The sequence below is a fragment of the Pseudorasbora parva genome, chromosome 4 (genome assembly GCF_024679245.1).
Source record: "Pseudorasbora parva isolate DD20220531a chromosome 4, ASM2467924v1, whole genome shotgun sequence".
NCBI classification, from domain to species: Eukaryota; Metazoa; Chordata; class Actinopteri; order Cypriniformes; family Gobionidae; genus Pseudorasbora; species Pseudorasbora parva.
In genome coordinates this window covers 16,491,591-16,511,153 of record NC_090175.1, presented here as the reverse complement: position 1 = coordinate 16,511,153, position 19,563 = coordinate 16,491,591, and the positions used below count along the sequence as shown (strand labels likewise).

The following is a 19,563-nucleotide window of genomic DNA, read 5'->3' as shown; positions in this document are numbered from 1 at the left end:
TTAACACGGTCCGTTTGTCGGCACTGACAATCAAGTATACATGAATGTGTGTTCTGTATTGTATGTTTACTATTCCGAAGTGTTGTGGTGTATTATGTCATTGTATATTAAAGCTGCAGTCCGTAACTTTTTGCACTCTAGTGGTTAATAAACAGAACTGCTTGTGTCTTGCGGAAGAACATTGAAGCCGGAGCTCCTTCTCTCTGTTCATGTCTATGGGCGAGTCACGCAGGGACTGTGCTCCTCCGCAGCGGTACCTACCAGTCTGACCTGAAATAGTCCCAATATAAACACTTATAATAAGCGTACCATAATTATTCAGGGTAAGACAAAAACACGGTTTGGAAAATTGATTGATGTGGTACATTCTCACTATATAATTTTTGTAAATCTATATATGGACTTTTTGTAAGTCCATATATACTCACCTAAAGGATTATTAGGAACAGCATACTAATACTGTGTTTGACCCCCTTTCGCCTTCAGAACTGCCTTAGTTCTACGTGGCATTGATTCAACAAGGCGCTGCGATTTCGCAAAACCTGTCGGCGAGTCAAAATCGGGGCTTAAATCGGGCAGTGTAAACTCTGCATTAGCGGTGGCATATTCTATAATTTCATCCTTACGTTCCATCATGGTGATATCGCGAGACAGCTTTTCACTCAACTAGAAATCTTTTGGTCCGAGATCTCTTCACATCCCTATTATATATATTGTAAAAAAAAAAAAATATTTTTAATTTCCCTCGTCACTTCTGGCTGTAAGTGTATTCATAGAAGTAATCTTAAATTAAAGTAAACATTTTTTGAATGTTCTGGTACAAATGAAATGAGGTTAAATGAATTCAGAGCTCATGACTGGGCAGAGAGACCCGAGAGAGAGGGAGAGACAGAAGGAAGGACAGTCATTTGGCCTCAGGACTTTTACTGAGCTCAGAATTGCTGGCATTCTCACGATCCACAGCAGCTGAATAGAGCTTCCTCTGTGTGTGTGTGTGTGTGTGTGTGTGTGTGTGTGTGTGTGTGTGTGTGTGTGTGTGTGTGTGTGTGTGTAAGTTAGCGTGACCGGAGAATGAGCACTGCACAGTTATAGTTTGGGTTGAACAGTGCAAGAGCTCATATTAGGGTTGTCTTAGTCTTGCGTAGCCAGACCTTCAGACTAACTGTCAGGCAAAAACAGGACATGCACGTCTCCCTGAAAATCCTGTAGAATGGAACCAATCAGATGACCACTTCAAAACTCCCGAAGTGTTCCCTATTTTGTGTGCCTTGTGCAGCAGACGTTTAGCCAACGGTCTGTGGGCAAGATGTCTGACGCTGAGACTAGGGTTGTCTAGGCAAATTTCTACAAGTGCTGTTCAGAGGTGCTCAGTTTTATGTCTGTCCTGTGTCCCCCATTATCATAAATGTTTATTCATGACACTTGTGTGCAGTCTTATGTGTAGGGACAGCTTTGTTGATTTATAATGCAACAAACATCCAAATAAAATATAAAATAAATATGAGTGTAAAATCTGTTAATCAAAATTAATAATTACAATATTAAGAGAAATTGTTGACTCTTATTTGTCATAACTGTGCAGCCCATATTATATAATATTTATAATAATAAATTGTATTATAATAAATATAATTAGTATACTATACTATTATATTATATTAGTTATATATTGTAGTTACCAATTAACTATGCAACTACATTTTTAAAAAATTAAATAAATAGCTTTATCTATTTACTTTTAAAACTTAAGTTTTAACAAATAACAAATTTTTTGTTGTTGTACTCTGTTGTAAGTTTTGCACTCCTAATAAAAAAACGTACGTTTTATGTATAGATGTATATATGTATTAATATATATGTAAAAATATATATATATTAGGGCCGGGACTTTAACGCGTTAATTAAGATTAATTAATTACGTGACTTTAACGCGTTAATTAAGATTAATTAATTACGTGACTTTAACGCGTTAATTAATTACGCAAAAAAAATAAAAAAAATTACCACACTTATTTTTGCAGCGCGGAACGTTTTTCAATGAATGAGTTTTGACGGACCGATTATACTGGAACACCAACTAGCGCTCCGGAGTCACGACAATAACAAACCATGGGTGCGTTTTAATCAGCTCCCTAGTTCAGTAGTCAGGGCACTGCTCAGGGAGTCAGCCCATTGACTTATGTCCTGATCAGTGCCCTGACTAGTGAACTAGGGAGCTGATTGAGACGCAGGGCATGAGTGAACATGAATGAAGAAGCTGATGAGACTGCTTTGCTCGGCCCCGTGGATGGGAAATTTTGTTTAAAAAAACGAAAGAATGGAAGCGTCGACAAGAGCACGGTTGTGTGCAAGCGATACAACAAGGAATTTGCGTATCACCGCAGCACATCGAGCCTCAAATATCACAAATATGCTTTTGCTAAACTTAATGGCAAACATTTCGCTGGTCTGCTGGACTGAAATAAATAAACAATATTTTGTTGATTAAGCTTATGTATTCAGTCATTATTCAATGGTATACTAAAAATACATGTGAAAAATTACTTCTCATTGTTCTCAGGTCAAATATTTATATGCAATTAAAATGCGATTAATTTCGATTAATTAATTACAAAGCCTCTAATTAATTAGATTAATTTTTTTAATCGAGTCCCGGCCCTAATATATATATATATATATATATATATATATATATATATATATATATATATATATATATATATATATATATATATATATATATATATATATATATATGTATACATACATGCATACATACACACACACAAACACACACATATATATATAATTTTGCCACTGTGTAAAAATACATATTTTCATTTATTTGCGCAACTCTACTTTTCCAAAGTGACTAATGGTGAGATGGTGAGAGTAACTGGTAGAGCACGGCACTATCAACATCATTTCCTGAGGAAAACACTGATAAATATGTACAATTTTCCATGCACATCTGCTTTGGATAAAAGTATCTGGTAATATTATATACTCATATTTAATATTTATATACTCATATTGCTGGAAGGGGGGGAAATCTCAACCACCCCAGCATCCACCTGAATGGTGCTACGACAGCCATATTGTACCTGAATGCTCGCCACACACCAGTTTATGGTGGAGAGGAGACGGAGTGATGAAGCCTATTGGTATACTGGTATATGGGGATTATTAGAAGGCCATGATGGACAGAGGCCAATGGGCAAATGTACACATTTTCCTGGGAATTTTATTGACCACAGAGAGTCAGGACCTCGGTTTAATGTCTCATCCGAAGGATGCTAAATGCACATTTACATGGATATTGTGAGTGCAAGTATTTGCATATAGTTCACAAACAGGATATGCATGTTTCTTTTAATTTGCTGTGCGATTAGTTTTGTTTGGGGATTTTTAACAAGTGTGACTCAGAGATGGTGTGACGCCCTAAACAACCGCTGCCCCATACATACAGAGCTGTTTTTGATGACAACATCATGCTGTTAAATCTTTATTAAACCTAGGGCTTTTAGACGTGCTTTGATGATGCAGTTAACAGACACTGTTATCAGATCTGAACAGAAGTGAAGTGGAACCTGATTGTTTGCATTGAACTCTCCAGTTAGAAAAAATATTCCTGACCTTTTACCCGCTATTGGCTTTATATCTATTTAACTTTATGGCTCTTATTATTTATTTCCCCTTAGCATATTTCGTCTGACTTTTAATGTCTCATTATGTACATGCATTCAGTCTGTTCTTATTATAGCAACAATCTTCCAAGGTAACGTCAGTGAAGGTCCCTCCTGCAAACTGATATTAAACAGACACAATCAAACTGTTTAATTAAACAATTCTGTTCACACCTCCTGGTGTTCAAGAATGGCAGGGCAACCTGTATTCCACACCTGGGATTTATGATCCTAACAAATCTCTACTGTTCTTTGATACACCATAGATAGGAATCAGTGTCCAAGTGTGAGTCTTCCTGCTGTTGTCGCTGAACTGTCGTACACTGAATGTAGGGGTTGTGGGTGATAATAAACTCCCAAAATATGCATACTGTAATGATTACAATGCATTCAAGGTATATGTTCCCTGGGAATTTAACCAATTATCTTGGAAAAAGGATTTAACCAATTATCTTGGAAAGGAAAAATGGCAATGGAAAACACGATCATTTACCCTTCACCGGGAGTTTGCTTGATAGACAATCTGACTAATCATAATCCGTCATCCTTCAAATATGCCATTTTGTCCGACAAAGCAGTCAGGGGAGTTTGAGGGGACATCTTTCCATAGTTGAAACAACATTATTTCTTTAGTTCATTCATGTTTATTTGATACTATAAATTAACTAGAAGGAAGAGATGATCGTTTCACTAGCAGCTTTAATTGAGGTGCTACAGCGATCAGTCATCACACATTAAAGAGCCACAAAATGGTATTTATTGTTAAAATTTATTTAAAAACGTACAAAATTTGAGAGTGAGCCTTTCATATTAAAGTCCTGTCTGAGAGCGCCATGCTTTAGCAACAGTAACTAAAGGGGCGCTAGTCTTTGTGAAGGGATTAAAATTGGAGTGTAGAAGATAACGTTTCATTTTGACCTTTTATAGCTCGTAAAGTTCACTCAGAAAAAAACATTACAGTCAAAAATGTGTAATATGAGGATGCTCAATGCTAGAGCATTAAAGGGTTACTTCAGCGATTAGCATATGGCTTTCTATCAGTAGAAACCCTGGAGTATATTCCAATGATCGTGCTTCCCAGTGATCCAGTGTTTCAGTAGCGGTGGCTTTAGGAGTGGCCTCGTAGAGCAGCAAAGCATTCTGGGAATTGTTGTCTTTCATCCCCATGAGACAAAAATACATTTTCTGTCTTTTCTCAGTCTAGAAGGCACCAAATTCAAAAATAATATTTCTACTACATTAATGACTCAGTTTAAATACGGATTCATCTTTCCAGTGCTGAAGTACTCCTTTAATGTAAACAGAACACATGCTGCATTTATCCAGTCATTAACACTGACAGCACAAATGTGCAAATAAGGACATTAACCCAGGGTTTAGGAATGTGTATTGTGAAACGTCATCTTGTGAATAACCAGGATTGACGGTTAACCCCGGGGTATAGTATGAGCAGTGTGAAATATGAATAAAGATAACCCAGGATTCGGTTTACCCAGGGTTAAGAATGACCCAGTTAGCAATTTCAAGTGTGAAAAGCCCTTTTGTTACACATTAGATTCTGAGTTTTTGGGGTAAAAAGGATTAGTTCAGATGAAAATGTGTGGCAACTGAAGCAAAACCTTCATTATGCTAAAACCCTTGACTTTTAATTTCTTCCTGTGTCCTCAATGACGCTGACATATTTTGTGTGTTCAGTTTAGACGATGGTCTCTGTATCACTTCTCAATGTAATGGCTTGCATCTGTTTCTGTGTAGACTATGCAACACACACAGATTTTAGATCGACTGACTGAAGGTAAGGAAGTTGAGGGGTGGGGCTTAGTCACTTTCTCTCACTTATTGTCGCTTTGCTTTTTTTTTTTTCTCCTCCTCCTGCGCCTCACCCCCACATCGTTTCCGTTTTTCGCCTTTCTTTAGTCAAGGGAGAAGCTGTCTCTGTTGTGAAGTGGGTTTGATAAAGAGGGTCTCGGCGGGGGGTGGGGTGGACTGACCGCCGCTCTAGAGGGAGATTTTATTAGCAGTCTTTATCACAGCCGGGCGGGTAGACACAGGGAGAGGGTGTGACATGGCTAATTCGGAGGGAAGAAATACATCCCTCACAGAGCAGCACGACGTCGACGACATCACACACCCAGAACCTTCGGCTTCACCACAAGTGGTAGGCTTGCTAAAGGCACCCCAAATCCTGATCGAAAACTGGGTCTGAGTTTTTGTCGAAGCATACTCTGTCATAAAGTCATTTTAAGTGTGTTCAGATTCAGTTTACTGTAGTTGCAGTAATGTGAAATGTTGTGCAAGAATGCAAACTGTTGTGCAAAATTAATTTTGTTTTTCTTTAGTTTAAAGAAATGAATTGTGACTAATACCTTATCATTGTATGACACATCTATTATTTGTATTAAAAATATATAATGTATGCCACATTTAATTATTTTAAATAAAAAATATATTCTAAAATATTAATATTCATAACTATACATTAAATCATTAAAAGTTGCATAACATTTTTATTTTGGACTATATTGATACAAAATGCAGTGCTGCAGTATACCTCAATTGCACTTCTTTAAAATACAAAGATGTTTTATCCCCATCTTTGGATTTCAACTTTTATGTTGTTTCTGTCTATTTCTCTTTCTTCTCCTCCCTAAGAGTTAAACTCTTTCTGTGTGGACTGACTTTTATTTCCTTTGTGGATCGCGTCCTCCCTCCCTCCCCCAACATCTGATATCTTTGCGAGTTGCATCACGTCATTTCCTCTCATCCCCCTCTTCCTCTTCTGACTCTCTCATGTGCTGTTCTGTCATTGTTTAGGCTTTTCCTCTGCCTGACACTCTTTATATCCTGTCTCGCTCTCTCATAGGTCTTTTTAAGTCCTTTGTGAGAATTAATGCATATGTGAGCTGACCCACCGAACTGGCCTCGGATGTTGTCTCAGTTGAGAACTGATGACTAGTTTGGTCAAAATGGTCCAGAGGATGCTGTGGTTGTAGGCTTAAACCATTGTTGCTGAAACCGTATCATTGTTACCACATCAGTTAGTGCTGATGCCATGTCACGGAAAGAAGAGTCCCACAGAAGAGTGTATAGGGTTGTTATTGCAGTGATCTGGTACTACAGTCAGCTTCAAGGTACCAGCACTTTTAAAGTTGGAAATTTGTTAGGATTTGGTGCAAGTTTAATTTAAGTTTTTATATATTTGTTTTTGTTGCTCATGGTTGTTTAAATACACTGTCCATATGTTTCTGAATATGTTCTATCTATATCCAGGACACACTTAGAAGTTTCACTAAATTCAGTAAATATGTACCAGATTAACCAAAAGTACATTTCATGATAAATGGAAGATATTAAAATTCTAAACTCTTGTTAAAAAATAATAATAAAAAAATAAAATCAATAATTTATTCTGAATGCACTGTTTAAGCATCTCTGCATATTTATTCTGGTTTGCTAAAAATTACACTTAACAGTGTTACTAAATTTGTGTTTTATATTCACTGTAAAGCCCCCCATGTCAATAATTGTATCCCTTAAAACTCATATTTGATCACCAAGATAATATTTAAATGTTATTTCCCGTTGAAAAAGATTCATGTCTTAAAATAGCTTGAATGTAATACACCCTCATGTTCATGAATATGCAAATTAGCCTTGCCTCCACTCATACCAGCTCAGAGATTCACTCTCTCAACTTTATTCAAGTAACTGATGCAAACACTGCATAATGGTATCACTCTTTACATTGGACAAATAATGCTTACTTTATCAAGCACACAAATGTGTTGCTAATGTTACATGTTCACCGTCTCAAGAGTCAGACAGCTGCTTTCTGAAAATCAATAACCTTAGAAACGCTTTGAAAAACTCATGTAGTTCATCGTAATATACATCATGTACATAATTCACCCGCTATATTGCTAACTCTACCCTGATTTTTCATAGCAACAGAAAAATCACCTGCTTCAGAGCGGTCATAGTTAATGATATGCTAATGTCCGCTATATTATATGCTATTCGTAGAAGATAGATTATGACGTAAATAACACCAGCGATTTCAAACTGCACTTTTGAGACTCTATGTTTAACTGGACTTTTAAGAAAATATTCAGCAATGGTGTCGACGTGTGAATTTGCACATGGTTTGTTTGAAAGCATTAAGAACACCACATAGTCAAATAACATTAAAAACCTGATTTTCCCCTCAAGGGGGTCTTTAATTGACCATTAGATTGGAAATCCAAACGTAAAATTAAGCGTTTGTACTGTTCAAAAGTCTGTGGTCAGTAAGATTTTTTTTATTAATGCTTTTATTCAGCAAGGATGGATTAAATTGATCAGAAGAGACAGTATAGACATTTCTAATGTTAAAAAATGATTTCTGTTTCAAATAAATGCTGTTTTCTGAACTTTCTATTCATCAAAGAGTCCTAAAAAATAAATTTCATAGTTCCTCAAAAATATTAAGGAGCACAACTGTTTTCAACATTGCTAATAATAAAAGTTATCGAGCAGAAAATCATCATACCGGAATGATTTCTAAATGATGACATTAAAGACTGCTTTGAAGAATTCAGCTTTGAATACATAACAAAAATTAAAATACTACTTAATATTATATAATGTATAATAATATTTGTATATGCAGCCTTAGTGAGCAATATATATATATATATATTTTTAAGAACATTAAATCAATCTTACCAACCCCAAACTTTTGAATACGAGAGAAGTCAGATTAATGTACATACATGGGCATTTTGTGGGAGTACCAGGGAATACCTGTGTGAACTAAAGCCTTGTGTGAGCTGGTCCTGTAATAAATGGCTTTTTTGATGCCAGTGAGTCAGTCACTTTTTGGTTGCTTCTGTTACTGTAAATGACTCATGTGTTTTTGTGCAAACTAAACTCTGCTGCAAAGTTGTCTAGTCACTGTGAGCTACTTTATCTGTGGTAGAATCTCTGCCGGTGTTGAAACTGTTTTTCTCAGGCTCTCTGTGTTCATTTGCTCTTAGATCAGATAGCAGTTAGATAACTTTAACAGAGAAAGGGTCTCTCTTCGTCATGTGTCTGCTGTAAAAAAAAAAGTAGAATATTTGGTGGGTTTATTTGTGCCGTACTGTAGGTGACCCGTTTTGTTTGTGGTTGTTCATTTGCGTAATAGGTAGCTAAATGGTGCTATCTTGAGTTACATCAAAGACTTCAAAAAGTAGCTGCTTCAAACCAGCTATTTGGGTAAATTTCAAGTCATAATAATTTATTAGGCTGATGCCATACAGCATCACACAAGGAGAATTAGAAAACTGATGCCGTCGTCTCATAAACAATGCATTACACCGGGGGAATACCGCTACTACAGTCTTTAGACCCTTCCTTTGCTCATCATTGGAATATGCTTTGGTTATTTTACAGAACAAAAGCTACTTTAATCTTAATTAGTCACAACTTAATTTCAGGAAAAAGTATATCGTAATGTGTAATATATAATATTATACAGTATACTACCATTCAAAAGTTAAGGTTAGTAAAAATGTTTCAATTATTACTTTTATTCAGCAAGGATGCATTCAATTGCTCAAAAATACATTTATAATGTTACAAAAGATTTATATTTTCAATAAATGTTTTTCTTTAATAGTACAGTTTTTAACATATTTTTGATCAGGTAAACCCATCATTGGTGAACATAATCAAAAACAATACAAATTATTATTTTTTGCTCGTTCCACCAGCCTCCTCTGCTTAGTTTATCTTTTTATATCGTTATCTCCCCCTCTCACACACATGTACTCATGCTTTTCTCCATGTTTATGAATGTCCTTCCTGCCTCGGCTTCTTAAGTATTTTATCACATCGAGTGAAACCATATTTGTCCTCTAACAGTTTTTACGATAAGCTGATAAATGAACTATGGCTGAATGTTGTATGCTAAATGTTATTGAAACATGGGTAATATGACTTGAAAGTGAAATGAAGACACACGTATATACACACACACACACACACACATACATTACCCACGCTGGTGTCATCTAGTAAAGCCAAGTCTCGCAGAAAACAGGAAGAGACCGTGCAGAGGTTTAACCGGATATCCTGCACAGGGAGGGCGACCCTCGACCACAGCTTTCCCTTCCCTCATGTCTTTCTCTCTCTTTTCCTCCGTCTCCCTCTGTTTCTATGCTACTGGATATCGGTGTCATTACTAGAGAGAGGAGAATGTGTTGGTCTGGTGAATGGGATCACTGGGAATATCTGGACATACAGGTGAATCTATGATTGACTGGATGGTTGGTCGTCAAAAGTTCCTCGGATGAGAAGGTTTTTTGAATTGGATTGTATGTTGAACTGGATGTTTCCCGTAGGTTTTGCAAGGGAGAACATTGGAAGTATTTTGCCAATTATGAACGGATTTAAGATAGTAAATGGTTTTAAAAATGCATGGTTATAGAAAAATGTGTTGGCTTTGGCGATGTTCTCGATTGTTAGTGGGTGTGATAAGTGTGCAAACTCGTGTAACCTGTAAAACATTTGTTTGAGGTTTTATAGCGTGGTTTTACGTTGTCTTTTTGAAGGTTTTTGTGGTTTTTGTGTATTGGATTCTAATGTTAATCCATCGTGTCAGTTCTTAGTAGAAGATCCATTCTGTTCCTGCTGCATCTGATATATTTGCTTTTTTAATATCTCTGATCACAATGTTGTTTATTCTTTTTATTTGTCATGATTTACAAAAGTAAAAATCTCTAGACCGTTTGCATTCAACTGTTGTAATCAATGGCAGTTGACTTTAAAAAGGTCCTTTGTCTAAGATTTAAAAAAGTTGAAGCATAGTTATTTAAAAAAAAACTAAAGCTTCTGGAACAAAACAAAATAACCTTGCCAAACTGATTGATTTCAAAGGTTCCAGTTTCTTTATTTATCAAAACAATAGTTGATGTCCTGAAATGCAAATGTTTATTTGCTTCTGGCAGGCAGGGGTATCTTCGCAAGCAGTGAATTGTATCTCATTCTTGATGTGGAAGTCATGACTAGCAGGATGGAAAACAATAGGGCAAGTGATCCAAAATGTCTGGAATCCACTGTTAACGTTTAGTTAGTTATTTCCAAGCAGTTGTTAAAAAATGTGTACATCTTATATGAGTAACTTTAAAGGTGTCATGAACTGGCTTTTACATTTTTTTTTTTATATTGTTGTCTGAGGTCAACTAATGTTCGTGTGGTTTTTACATTCAAAAACATCATAACTAATAAGTAATGGGCTATTTTCTACACTGGTTTTGAGGCTCTCTCCTGAACGCTGGGTTTTGATGGGCGTGCCGCACTGGAGACTGAAGTAAACGCCCACGGCTAGGATTGGAGAAGATTTGCATATTTAATGAGCTTCTGCTCCCCTGTCAGTTCAGTTCACATGAGAGAGGAGAGAGTGGGGGAGAAGCGGCAACCGGAATGATTTTCTCGATCACAGGGCTCGTAAACGTCTTTATCAAACAAACACAATGATTTATTTCTCATCAACCCGCGATTGAATGGACTATTATTTTTATATTACACATAGCTTGCAAGATCGGACGATATAAGCGCGAACCGCGCGCACACATACACGTTCGGCACGTGCCGCCCTTCAGATTTCAACGAGAGAGAGAGAAAATAGCACAGATCAAGAAAGGCATATTATGAGATTAATCGGCCTGCCGGGCTTTGCGAGCCCTGGCTCAGTCCAGCGTGCTAAAGGTTTGCTCTGTTAGACACGTACACATAAGCAAAACGATCTATAACAATGCAACACTATCACATATAAAAACACGTTTTACTCACATAATTGTGTTGCAGCATTCCTGTCGGATCCAAATCCAGCATTAGGGTGACCAGTAGCCTGACAAGCCAGACCCACATCAAGAGGTTTGTTCTGGAAACTCACTATTGACAGCTCAATCCGAGAGGCGGGATAAACGGTTGCCTTTCAAACTTCCTCTGCACGCGATTGGATATTGCTACAACCAACCAGAGCAACGAAGGTGAAGCAGAGCTCGTTGACAGATTAAACTTTCAACCATAGACTGAAAAAAAATATTGACGTAGTGTCCGTGACATCACCCATAGAATTTAGATAAGCCGTTCTGAAGCATAAAGTAGGGGCGAGCTGGGTGTTGCCATCTTGTGAGCGGGACTTCGCCTGTCACTCCCGGATAACAGAAAATGGGCAAAAAGGCGGGATGTGCACGGAGCTGAGGTGACCCAATGACTATAGACAGCAGATAAATGGCTATTCACTTGTAACCATGCCCTTAATTATACAGAACTTAAAAACTTTATATAACGTAAACGAATGAGTTATAAAAAAATTCACCCACCTCCCCCTCACAGTTGTCATGAAGATCAACATTAGCCTTATAGGCCAAAACCACAATTAGTACCCGCCTGTAAACATGTTTTTTTCTGCTGTAAAGTTGAGAATATTAACATGGGACTCAATGAGATTCTGCTCCCTTCTGGAGCCTGCCTCTAGTGACCAGTTAAGGAATTACAGTTTACATAACTTCTGTATACATTACTTGGCTTCAAGAGAGATCGCGGGAGGTTGCCTCCAAAAGACCGCCGTTCGGCAGTTTCTATGTTTACTAGAAGCACGCGCAACCTGGCCGTCATTATGGCCCCGCCCACCGACTCTATACACAATGTAATTGGCTCGACCAGAGTTCGGCGTTTACAGCTCAGAAGTGAATTGAGAGTTGCTAGACGACACAAGCGGCAAATTGGATTTGCTGCCGCTAGGGTGCGTCTAGATTTCTCGGCTAGGTAACCAGATGAGATTGGCTGAAATTCTGGATGGGGGAAATTAGATTGCTTAGCTAGCCTATAATAAACGAGAATGATTTTCAAACCTAAACCAAATATATGTTTATTCAAAGATGAGCTAGCCTATTAAAAGATTAGCTAGTCATCTTCAAAAAACAATGACTGTAAGTAACTGTGCGTAAATCTTTCTGTATACCCTAACGCTAATAAGCTTAAACGATAATTGTGAAGTATTTTTTTGTACACAGTGCTGCGAGTAATCAATCACTCCTTTACGTTTGCATCACTGTCCTCATCGCGGCTGCAGCAACTTGCGCTCTCTTCATTAAGGCTTAAAACAAAAAGGTGGTATTGTCTTTGTGCATAGATTAATTACAGTTCCTGCAGAGGCGTTTTTGCTTTTTAGCAGCATGGTGGGGTTCCAGTTCCATGCCAACGGAATGAATGACAATTAGCTTATCAATGCATATCTAAATTAGCCAATGAGCAGCCGGCAGTTGCAGGACGACTCAACCTCCGCAGACTTTCTCTGTTAATGTTTATCAGACAATATTTACTCAAGATTTTGCTATAGTATAATTTTTGGGACAATTTGGGCCAGATTCGGGACAACAGTTTAGATTTCGGGATGTCTGGTCACCCTATCCAGCATCGACCGGAGATTTGTTTACAAACGATCCCGCAGTGAACTGAAGTGAACATGTCTTCCCCACGTGAGCTGAAACTTTATTAAAAATAAAGTTCAACCACTCATTCCTAATATTAGGATCAGAAGGAAGCTTATGCAGCGACTGTGTTCTTCCACAACCAGGAATAGCGCAACATCTTGCTATCTTCCTCGCCATGTTTATTGCTGTTGACCAGCTAGCACGAGCCCTCCATGAGTCGGTGGGCGGGGCTACTGAACTGGACGTGCTGTAGAGGTGTGTGTTTCATCGCACACTGACGTCAGTATGAAGCACAGGACTGTTTGCTGAGCTAGGCGTCTATAAAAGCTTTTCTTTGACTAACAAGGAAGTTTTCACCTCTGAAACTTAGAGGATATTCTTCTATTACCATGACCTTTTATATATCAAAAGATTAAGGGAAAGTTGATTTCTCAATTCATCACCGTTGTTGCTGCTCACTTCTTAGCTTGTTTCTGGACACTTGTATTTTGGGCGTTAAGTGTATTTGAGAATAATGTTCACAACATTCCTGAAGGATATTTAAAGATATTCTCAATTTTTGTGTCATGTTACAGAAAATAAGAGAATGGGTATATATTGCACACAAAAGTTTGTCATATATCGCAAGCTCCAATCTGATTGACTTCGACGCAGTTTCCAGGAGTCAAGGTGCGCGTTTATATCAGATTCAGTTCACCTGGAAATGAACTTGTGTTTAAAGTAGGGCTGCACAATTATAACAAAAACCATAACTGTCGACTATTCCCTTTTTAGATTGTCGATTATCACAGTTTAGATTGAATGATGCTTTGAATAGCTTTATACCATTGTTTGAAGCAACTGCATGCTATATTTTCTTTAGCATTAAGCCTCAAATGTCAACTATACATTGGTTTGGTTTTTCTTCTTTAAAAATATGCATGGTACAATAATAGGGGTTTTTGCACCGGGTTGTTCTAGGAGCTTAGTTTCAAGAACTAGCCACCAGGGTGATTCACCTAGAACTAAATGTTCCCATTGGGTTTCCTGATTGCATTCATACCAACAGTAACTCGTAAGCAGTAAGTAAAAAAAGCCACCCTTGTTGTTGTGATGAAGGGGAGGTCACACTGCACTTTTCGTTTCATTGACTTCCATTCAAACCCATCTGACCAGAAACTAGGGCTGGACAATATATCGAAATGTCACAGATGTACATATCGCAACAGCACGCAATATCTGAATGATTTTAATAGGCTACTTGTTTGTTTTATGTTGATGCATATAGCAGAGAATAGACTGGGCTTTTTGCAGTTCTTGCGCTGTCTGCTTTCTTACACACACACCGAAACATGCGCACAAGCTGCCTCTCTAAAAGCGTGTGATCCTTTCAGTTCTGTTTCGTGCATTGATACACACTAACTGGCAAATACACACACAGTTATGTCAAAATGGCTGTCTTGATGAGTATTTATGTAAACATAGTCAATTATGATTTAAGTGAACAATTTCAGTTGGGGAAAGAAACCGAATGTGTGCCAATAGGATCCGTGCATTAGGTCTTAAAGTGACAGCCTACTAATACAGCTATTACTGCTTGATTGCTTGTATCATCACAAAACGTCAACTATATTATTGTCCAGGTATATACTGCTAAATGTGACCTATAAGCAAGGCATGAAGATATTAAGATAGACTTGGTTTTGACAATCTTATAATTCAGATTTGTTTTACATGTTTTCATCTATTTTTCAGATCTTGTAGATTTCCGATTCTTCTACATTAGACATCAGTGTTTATATCTGAGCTATAAACTTTTATCCCAGTACTTCTGTGATAATATGAGTTATTGTAATTATTGTAAAATAATGATACTGTGTGGTTAAAAAGACTGTTTGTGAAGTGCCAATTGCTCTCTCTGAATCAGTGGAAGCGCCAACGTAGATCTGATTGATTGCTGTGATCGTACTTGTCAAAGGTTTAATAGATATAGTACATTTCTGTCATTTAGGAATAAGATTGTGTGGGTGTTCGAGGTTATGATTGTTTAAAGGACAGGACACTTTTTCCGGTGTGTTCCACACCATTGGCTCTAGTCAGACGCCTGTTGGTGTCGGGCCGTTGGTGAGAGAAAGAACTCTGATTGTTCAGCTTTTGATTGATGATACCTGCTGATAAAGACAGATATTAACTTGCACACAGGCGCAGAACACACATGCTAGTTGACAGTTGCCTTCAGTCTTCAGACGCAGCCAACGAGAGGAAACAACACAGTCATCTTTTGCCTGCGCTAGTTCTTTGGCATCAGCTTGGTGTTTACCGGGCTTAAAATAACACACCACTTTTTTTGAAAATAGGCTTTTTGTCCAAGTCCCTTAGAGTTAAACAGTTGAGTTTTACCATTTTTGAATCCATTCAGCTGATCTCCGTATCTGGCGGTAGCACTTAGCATACATCACTGAATAGGATTAGACCATTAGCATCTCGCTCCAAAAAATTACCAGAGACTTTCAATATTTTTCCTATTTAAAACTTGACTCTTCTGTAGTTACATTTTGTACTAAGACCAACGTAAAATGAAAAGCTGCACCGCTGAACCTGTGGGACGCCAGCAAAGGTCCGGGATTATTATGCAAGAATGAGAGAATAGTTCCTTTCTATATCTGTCTAAAAATCCAAACTTTTTATTTTCCGTTGGTCTTAGTGCATGTTACTAAGTAATAGTACGATGTAACTACAGAATAGTCAAGTTTTAAATAGGAAAAATATTATCTTTGAAAAAATTATTATAAGTATTTGGTAAAAGTGCTACCGCCAGATACAGAGATAGGTTGAATAGATTCAAAAACAGTAAAACTCAACTGTTTAACACTAAGGGACTTGGAAAATGAGCCTATTTTCAAAAAAGTGGAGTGTTCCTTTAACGATTAATTGTGCAGCTTAACCCGACAGCATGTAAAAACAAGAACATTTTACTTCATATTGTCATGTCCTGTTGCTGCTTTTTATTAAATGAGCTATAATATGGATGCCAACATTCAAAGTGATCTCAAAGGAATGCATTTAGTGAATTTCTAAGATCTCTTAGGATATGTAGAGCTGAATTTGATCTGCAGGCTAGGACTGCTTTATCTTTACACTTCATCTCTGTTTTGCAGAGTGATCCCGGTGGGTTGTCGGTACTAGAGCAGCTAGGCTTGGACCACAGCTCCGATTTCTCTGACTCGAGTGTTCAGCAGCGATTGGATGAACAACGAGAGCGAATCCGTAGGGAAATCCGGAAGGAGCTGAAGATAAAAGAGGGTGCAGAGAATCTCCGCAGAGCCACTACAGATAAACGAAATGCTCAGCAGGTGGAGAGTCAGTTGCGGAGCTCCAATCGACGGCTGGAAACGCTCCACGCTCAATTACAAGAGCTGGATGCGCATATTGTCGTCAAAGGGACAGATGATTCACGTGGTGAGTAGACAGACACTGCTGGATATGAGGGATGACGACAATTTTTAAAAAAAATTTTAACAGTAACAAAATATTACATTAGCAGCTTAAACCATTACCAACATTTAAGATTTTAACATTGTTTTTTAATAAAAAAATGTGTTATATTTTATATATTCATACATAAATACACACACACACACACACACACAGTGGTGGTCAAAATTATTAGAACACTTGCCATCTGGGAGTTGTTATTTACTTTCCAAGAGGACAATGAACTAACAAACAACTGTTGCCGGGACTACCTGCGACAGAAGGAATCTGCTGGAACATTGAAAATGATGGACTGGCCGCTTCCAAATCCAGACCTTGACCCCATCGGATATTCGATGGTCAGAGCAACCATCTGCATGTGCATTTATGCCATCATGTTTTAGAGGCAAAAAAGGTCAATATGTTTAGATCTGTCAGATGTTCTAATAATTTTGGCCACCACCACTATATTTATTTATTTATTGTACGTGCTACATACATCAAATAATTAACAATTTGATTTCATGTTTTTATTTACTGAGATTATGCTCATCAATTATTCCAATACTCGTAAATATTTAAACCCAACAAAAACACATATGCCTAAACATGAATTATAGATGACTGCAATATTCATAATTCATGTTTTTGAATAAAAAACTGATTTTACACATTGCAAGTCCCGTTCTTATATTCCTTGGCCCACAGCTAACTGTAATTTTTCACTTTTTGCGGTTTAGATGATGTTCCTCAATCTCCAGGAGCAGAGAGCAGGTCGTCGGCACACAAGGAGAGAATCGCTGCACTGGAAAGGCAGTTAAACATCGAACTCAAAGTCAAACAGGGGGCTGAAAATATGATCCCCATCTACGCCAATGGCTCCACTAAGGTATACAAATGTGTGCACAAATGCTAAGTCTATTATGCTCACTAAGGCCCCGATCACACAGAAGAGCAGCGAGAGGCGCCTTTTTTGAATGGATTTCGGTTGGCAGAGAGCGTTATGCGCACTGCTTATGGGCCCTCGGCGCCTTGAGTTTTAACCGCTTGCATTTTTGAAGGAGCGCTCTGAGCGCATGAAGTTATAAAAAAAATCAACTCTGAGTGGAAATGCACCCGACGTCATCGTGTTTATTTTCTGTTGTTCAGTCAAATGAATGGAGAGGCGGGGCTGTACTGTCAGTCAAATCAATGTGACGGTCAACACAACAGAAGACCCGCCTCTCCATTTATTCGATTGGGCAACACAAAATGAACGCGATGACGTCGGGCCTTTTTATTTAACTCTGACGTTCCGCTCAGAGTTGATTTTTTTTTTTCAACTTTACACACTCAAAGCGGTCCTTCAAAAACGCGAGGCGCCGAGGGCGCATAAGCAGCGCCCATAACGCTCTATGCCAACCAAAATCCATTCAACAAAGGCCTCAAAAACGCGTTCTGTGTGATCCAGCCCTTAGGCTGCATTTGTTTATTTCACTAAGGCTGCATCAAGGATAGTAAAAACTGTAATATTGGGAAATATTGTTATAATATAAAATATCTGTTTTCTATTTTAATGTATTTTAAAATGTAATTTATTCCTGTGATGGCAAAGCTGAATTTTTTGCGTCATTACTCCAGTCTTCAGGGTCACATGACCCTTTAGAAATCATTCTAATATGATGATTTGCTGCTCATGAAACATTTATTATTATCAGTGAGTGCATTTACATGCACGTTCTTAACCTGATTATGCTTAATAAGCCAACAATGCATGTGATCGTGTAAACGCTTTAACCTGTTTTCCTTTACTGGAGTAAGGTCATAAACAGTTAAAGCATAAACTGATTGACTAGATTTTTGACCCTTACGCTGATTTCACTCAGCATGTAAATGTATTAACCTGATTTCTGTCAGCTTATTGAAGTGTACATGTGTAAAATTTGACAGAAGTAATAAAAGTATTCATTTATTTTAAAATTGATTACTGACTCAATACTTTTAAATTATAGTGTACCCTGGTATCGTTGGTGACACAAATTATAAGACTTGTCATAATTTGCCATTATTTAACTTTCTATAACGACATAAATGATGACAAGTCTCATTATGTGTAACTTACAAATGGAATGTGATCTAATATTTGTCTGTGGTGTATATTTTTATGAGTATTAAAATATTGTACTGTTAGTTTGCAAAATTCTAAAACTCCTGCGCTGAATGCTGTTTGTCTGGCACATGAAGTTGCTCTCTATGTTGGTGGCAAGGCAGTTCACTAGATTTTGGAGCAGAGCCAGTCTGTCAAAAGCTGTTTACTCAATGTTTAATAACTATAATGATGTGTGTGTGTGTCTGTGTGTGGGTTGTCAGGATAAGAAGATGTTGCAGACAGCTCAGCAGATGCTACAGGACAGCAAGACAAAGATTGACATCATCCGCATGCAGATCCGGAAAACAGTGCAGGCCTACGAACACAATGATGATACACTGGGTATGTCTGTGTCTGTGTATGTGTACGTGTGCTATGGCTTTGTTGCTTTTAGAGTCTGATTTCATAGATGAGCAGAGAAATAAACAGATCAATAACCACCTGAACCACCCTGAAGACAAGTGGTGTGTGTGTTTTCAGGGTGTGTTCATGGTGTACTTGATCAGGTGTACAGTGTTTATGCATAAGTAGTGAGTGCAGGTCATACGGATCAATAAATGTGTTTTGTGACCCTGTTTGGCTTCACACACACACACACACACACGCACACACACACGCGCACACACACACACACACACAGAGGATCAGGTAACTGATGACAGTGAGTTCCCGCTCTCTATTTCCTTAACTCTATTTCTCTCTCTCTCTCTCTCGCTCTCTCTCTCTCTCTCTCTCTCTCTCTCTCTCTCTCTCTCTCTCTCTCTCTCTCTCTCTCTCTCTCTCTCTCTCTCTCTCTACCTCTCTCTCTCTCTCTCTCTCTCTCTCTCTCTCTCAC

At 37.9% G+C, this 19,563-nt stretch overlaps 1 protein-coding gene across 3 annotated transcripts in view; it reads left to right on the top strand.

The window, feature by feature from the left end:
• pkn1a (protein kinase N1a) overlaps nt 1-19,563 on the top strand; it is a 58,524-nt gene that overhangs the window by 22,338 nt on the left and 16,623 nt on the right. Inside the window, exons 1-4 of one of the 3 annotated variants that reach the window (XM_067441079.1) lie at nt 5,608-5,844; nt 16,285-16,585; nt 17,341-17,489; nt 18,950-19,070. In XM_067441079.1, the coding sequence (XP_067297180.1) occupies nt 5,752-5,844; nt 16,285-16,585; nt 17,341-17,489; nt 18,950-19,070 (664 nt within the window). In that variant the 5' untranslated portion in view covers nt 5,608-5,751. Of the gene's footprint in view, nt 1-5,607; nt 5,845-9,799; nt 9,951-16,284; nt 16,586-17,340; nt 17,490-18,949; nt 19,071-19,563 lie in introns of those variants that run through there. The other 2 variants (XM_067441080.1, XM_067441081.1) reach the window with 2 other exon arrangements.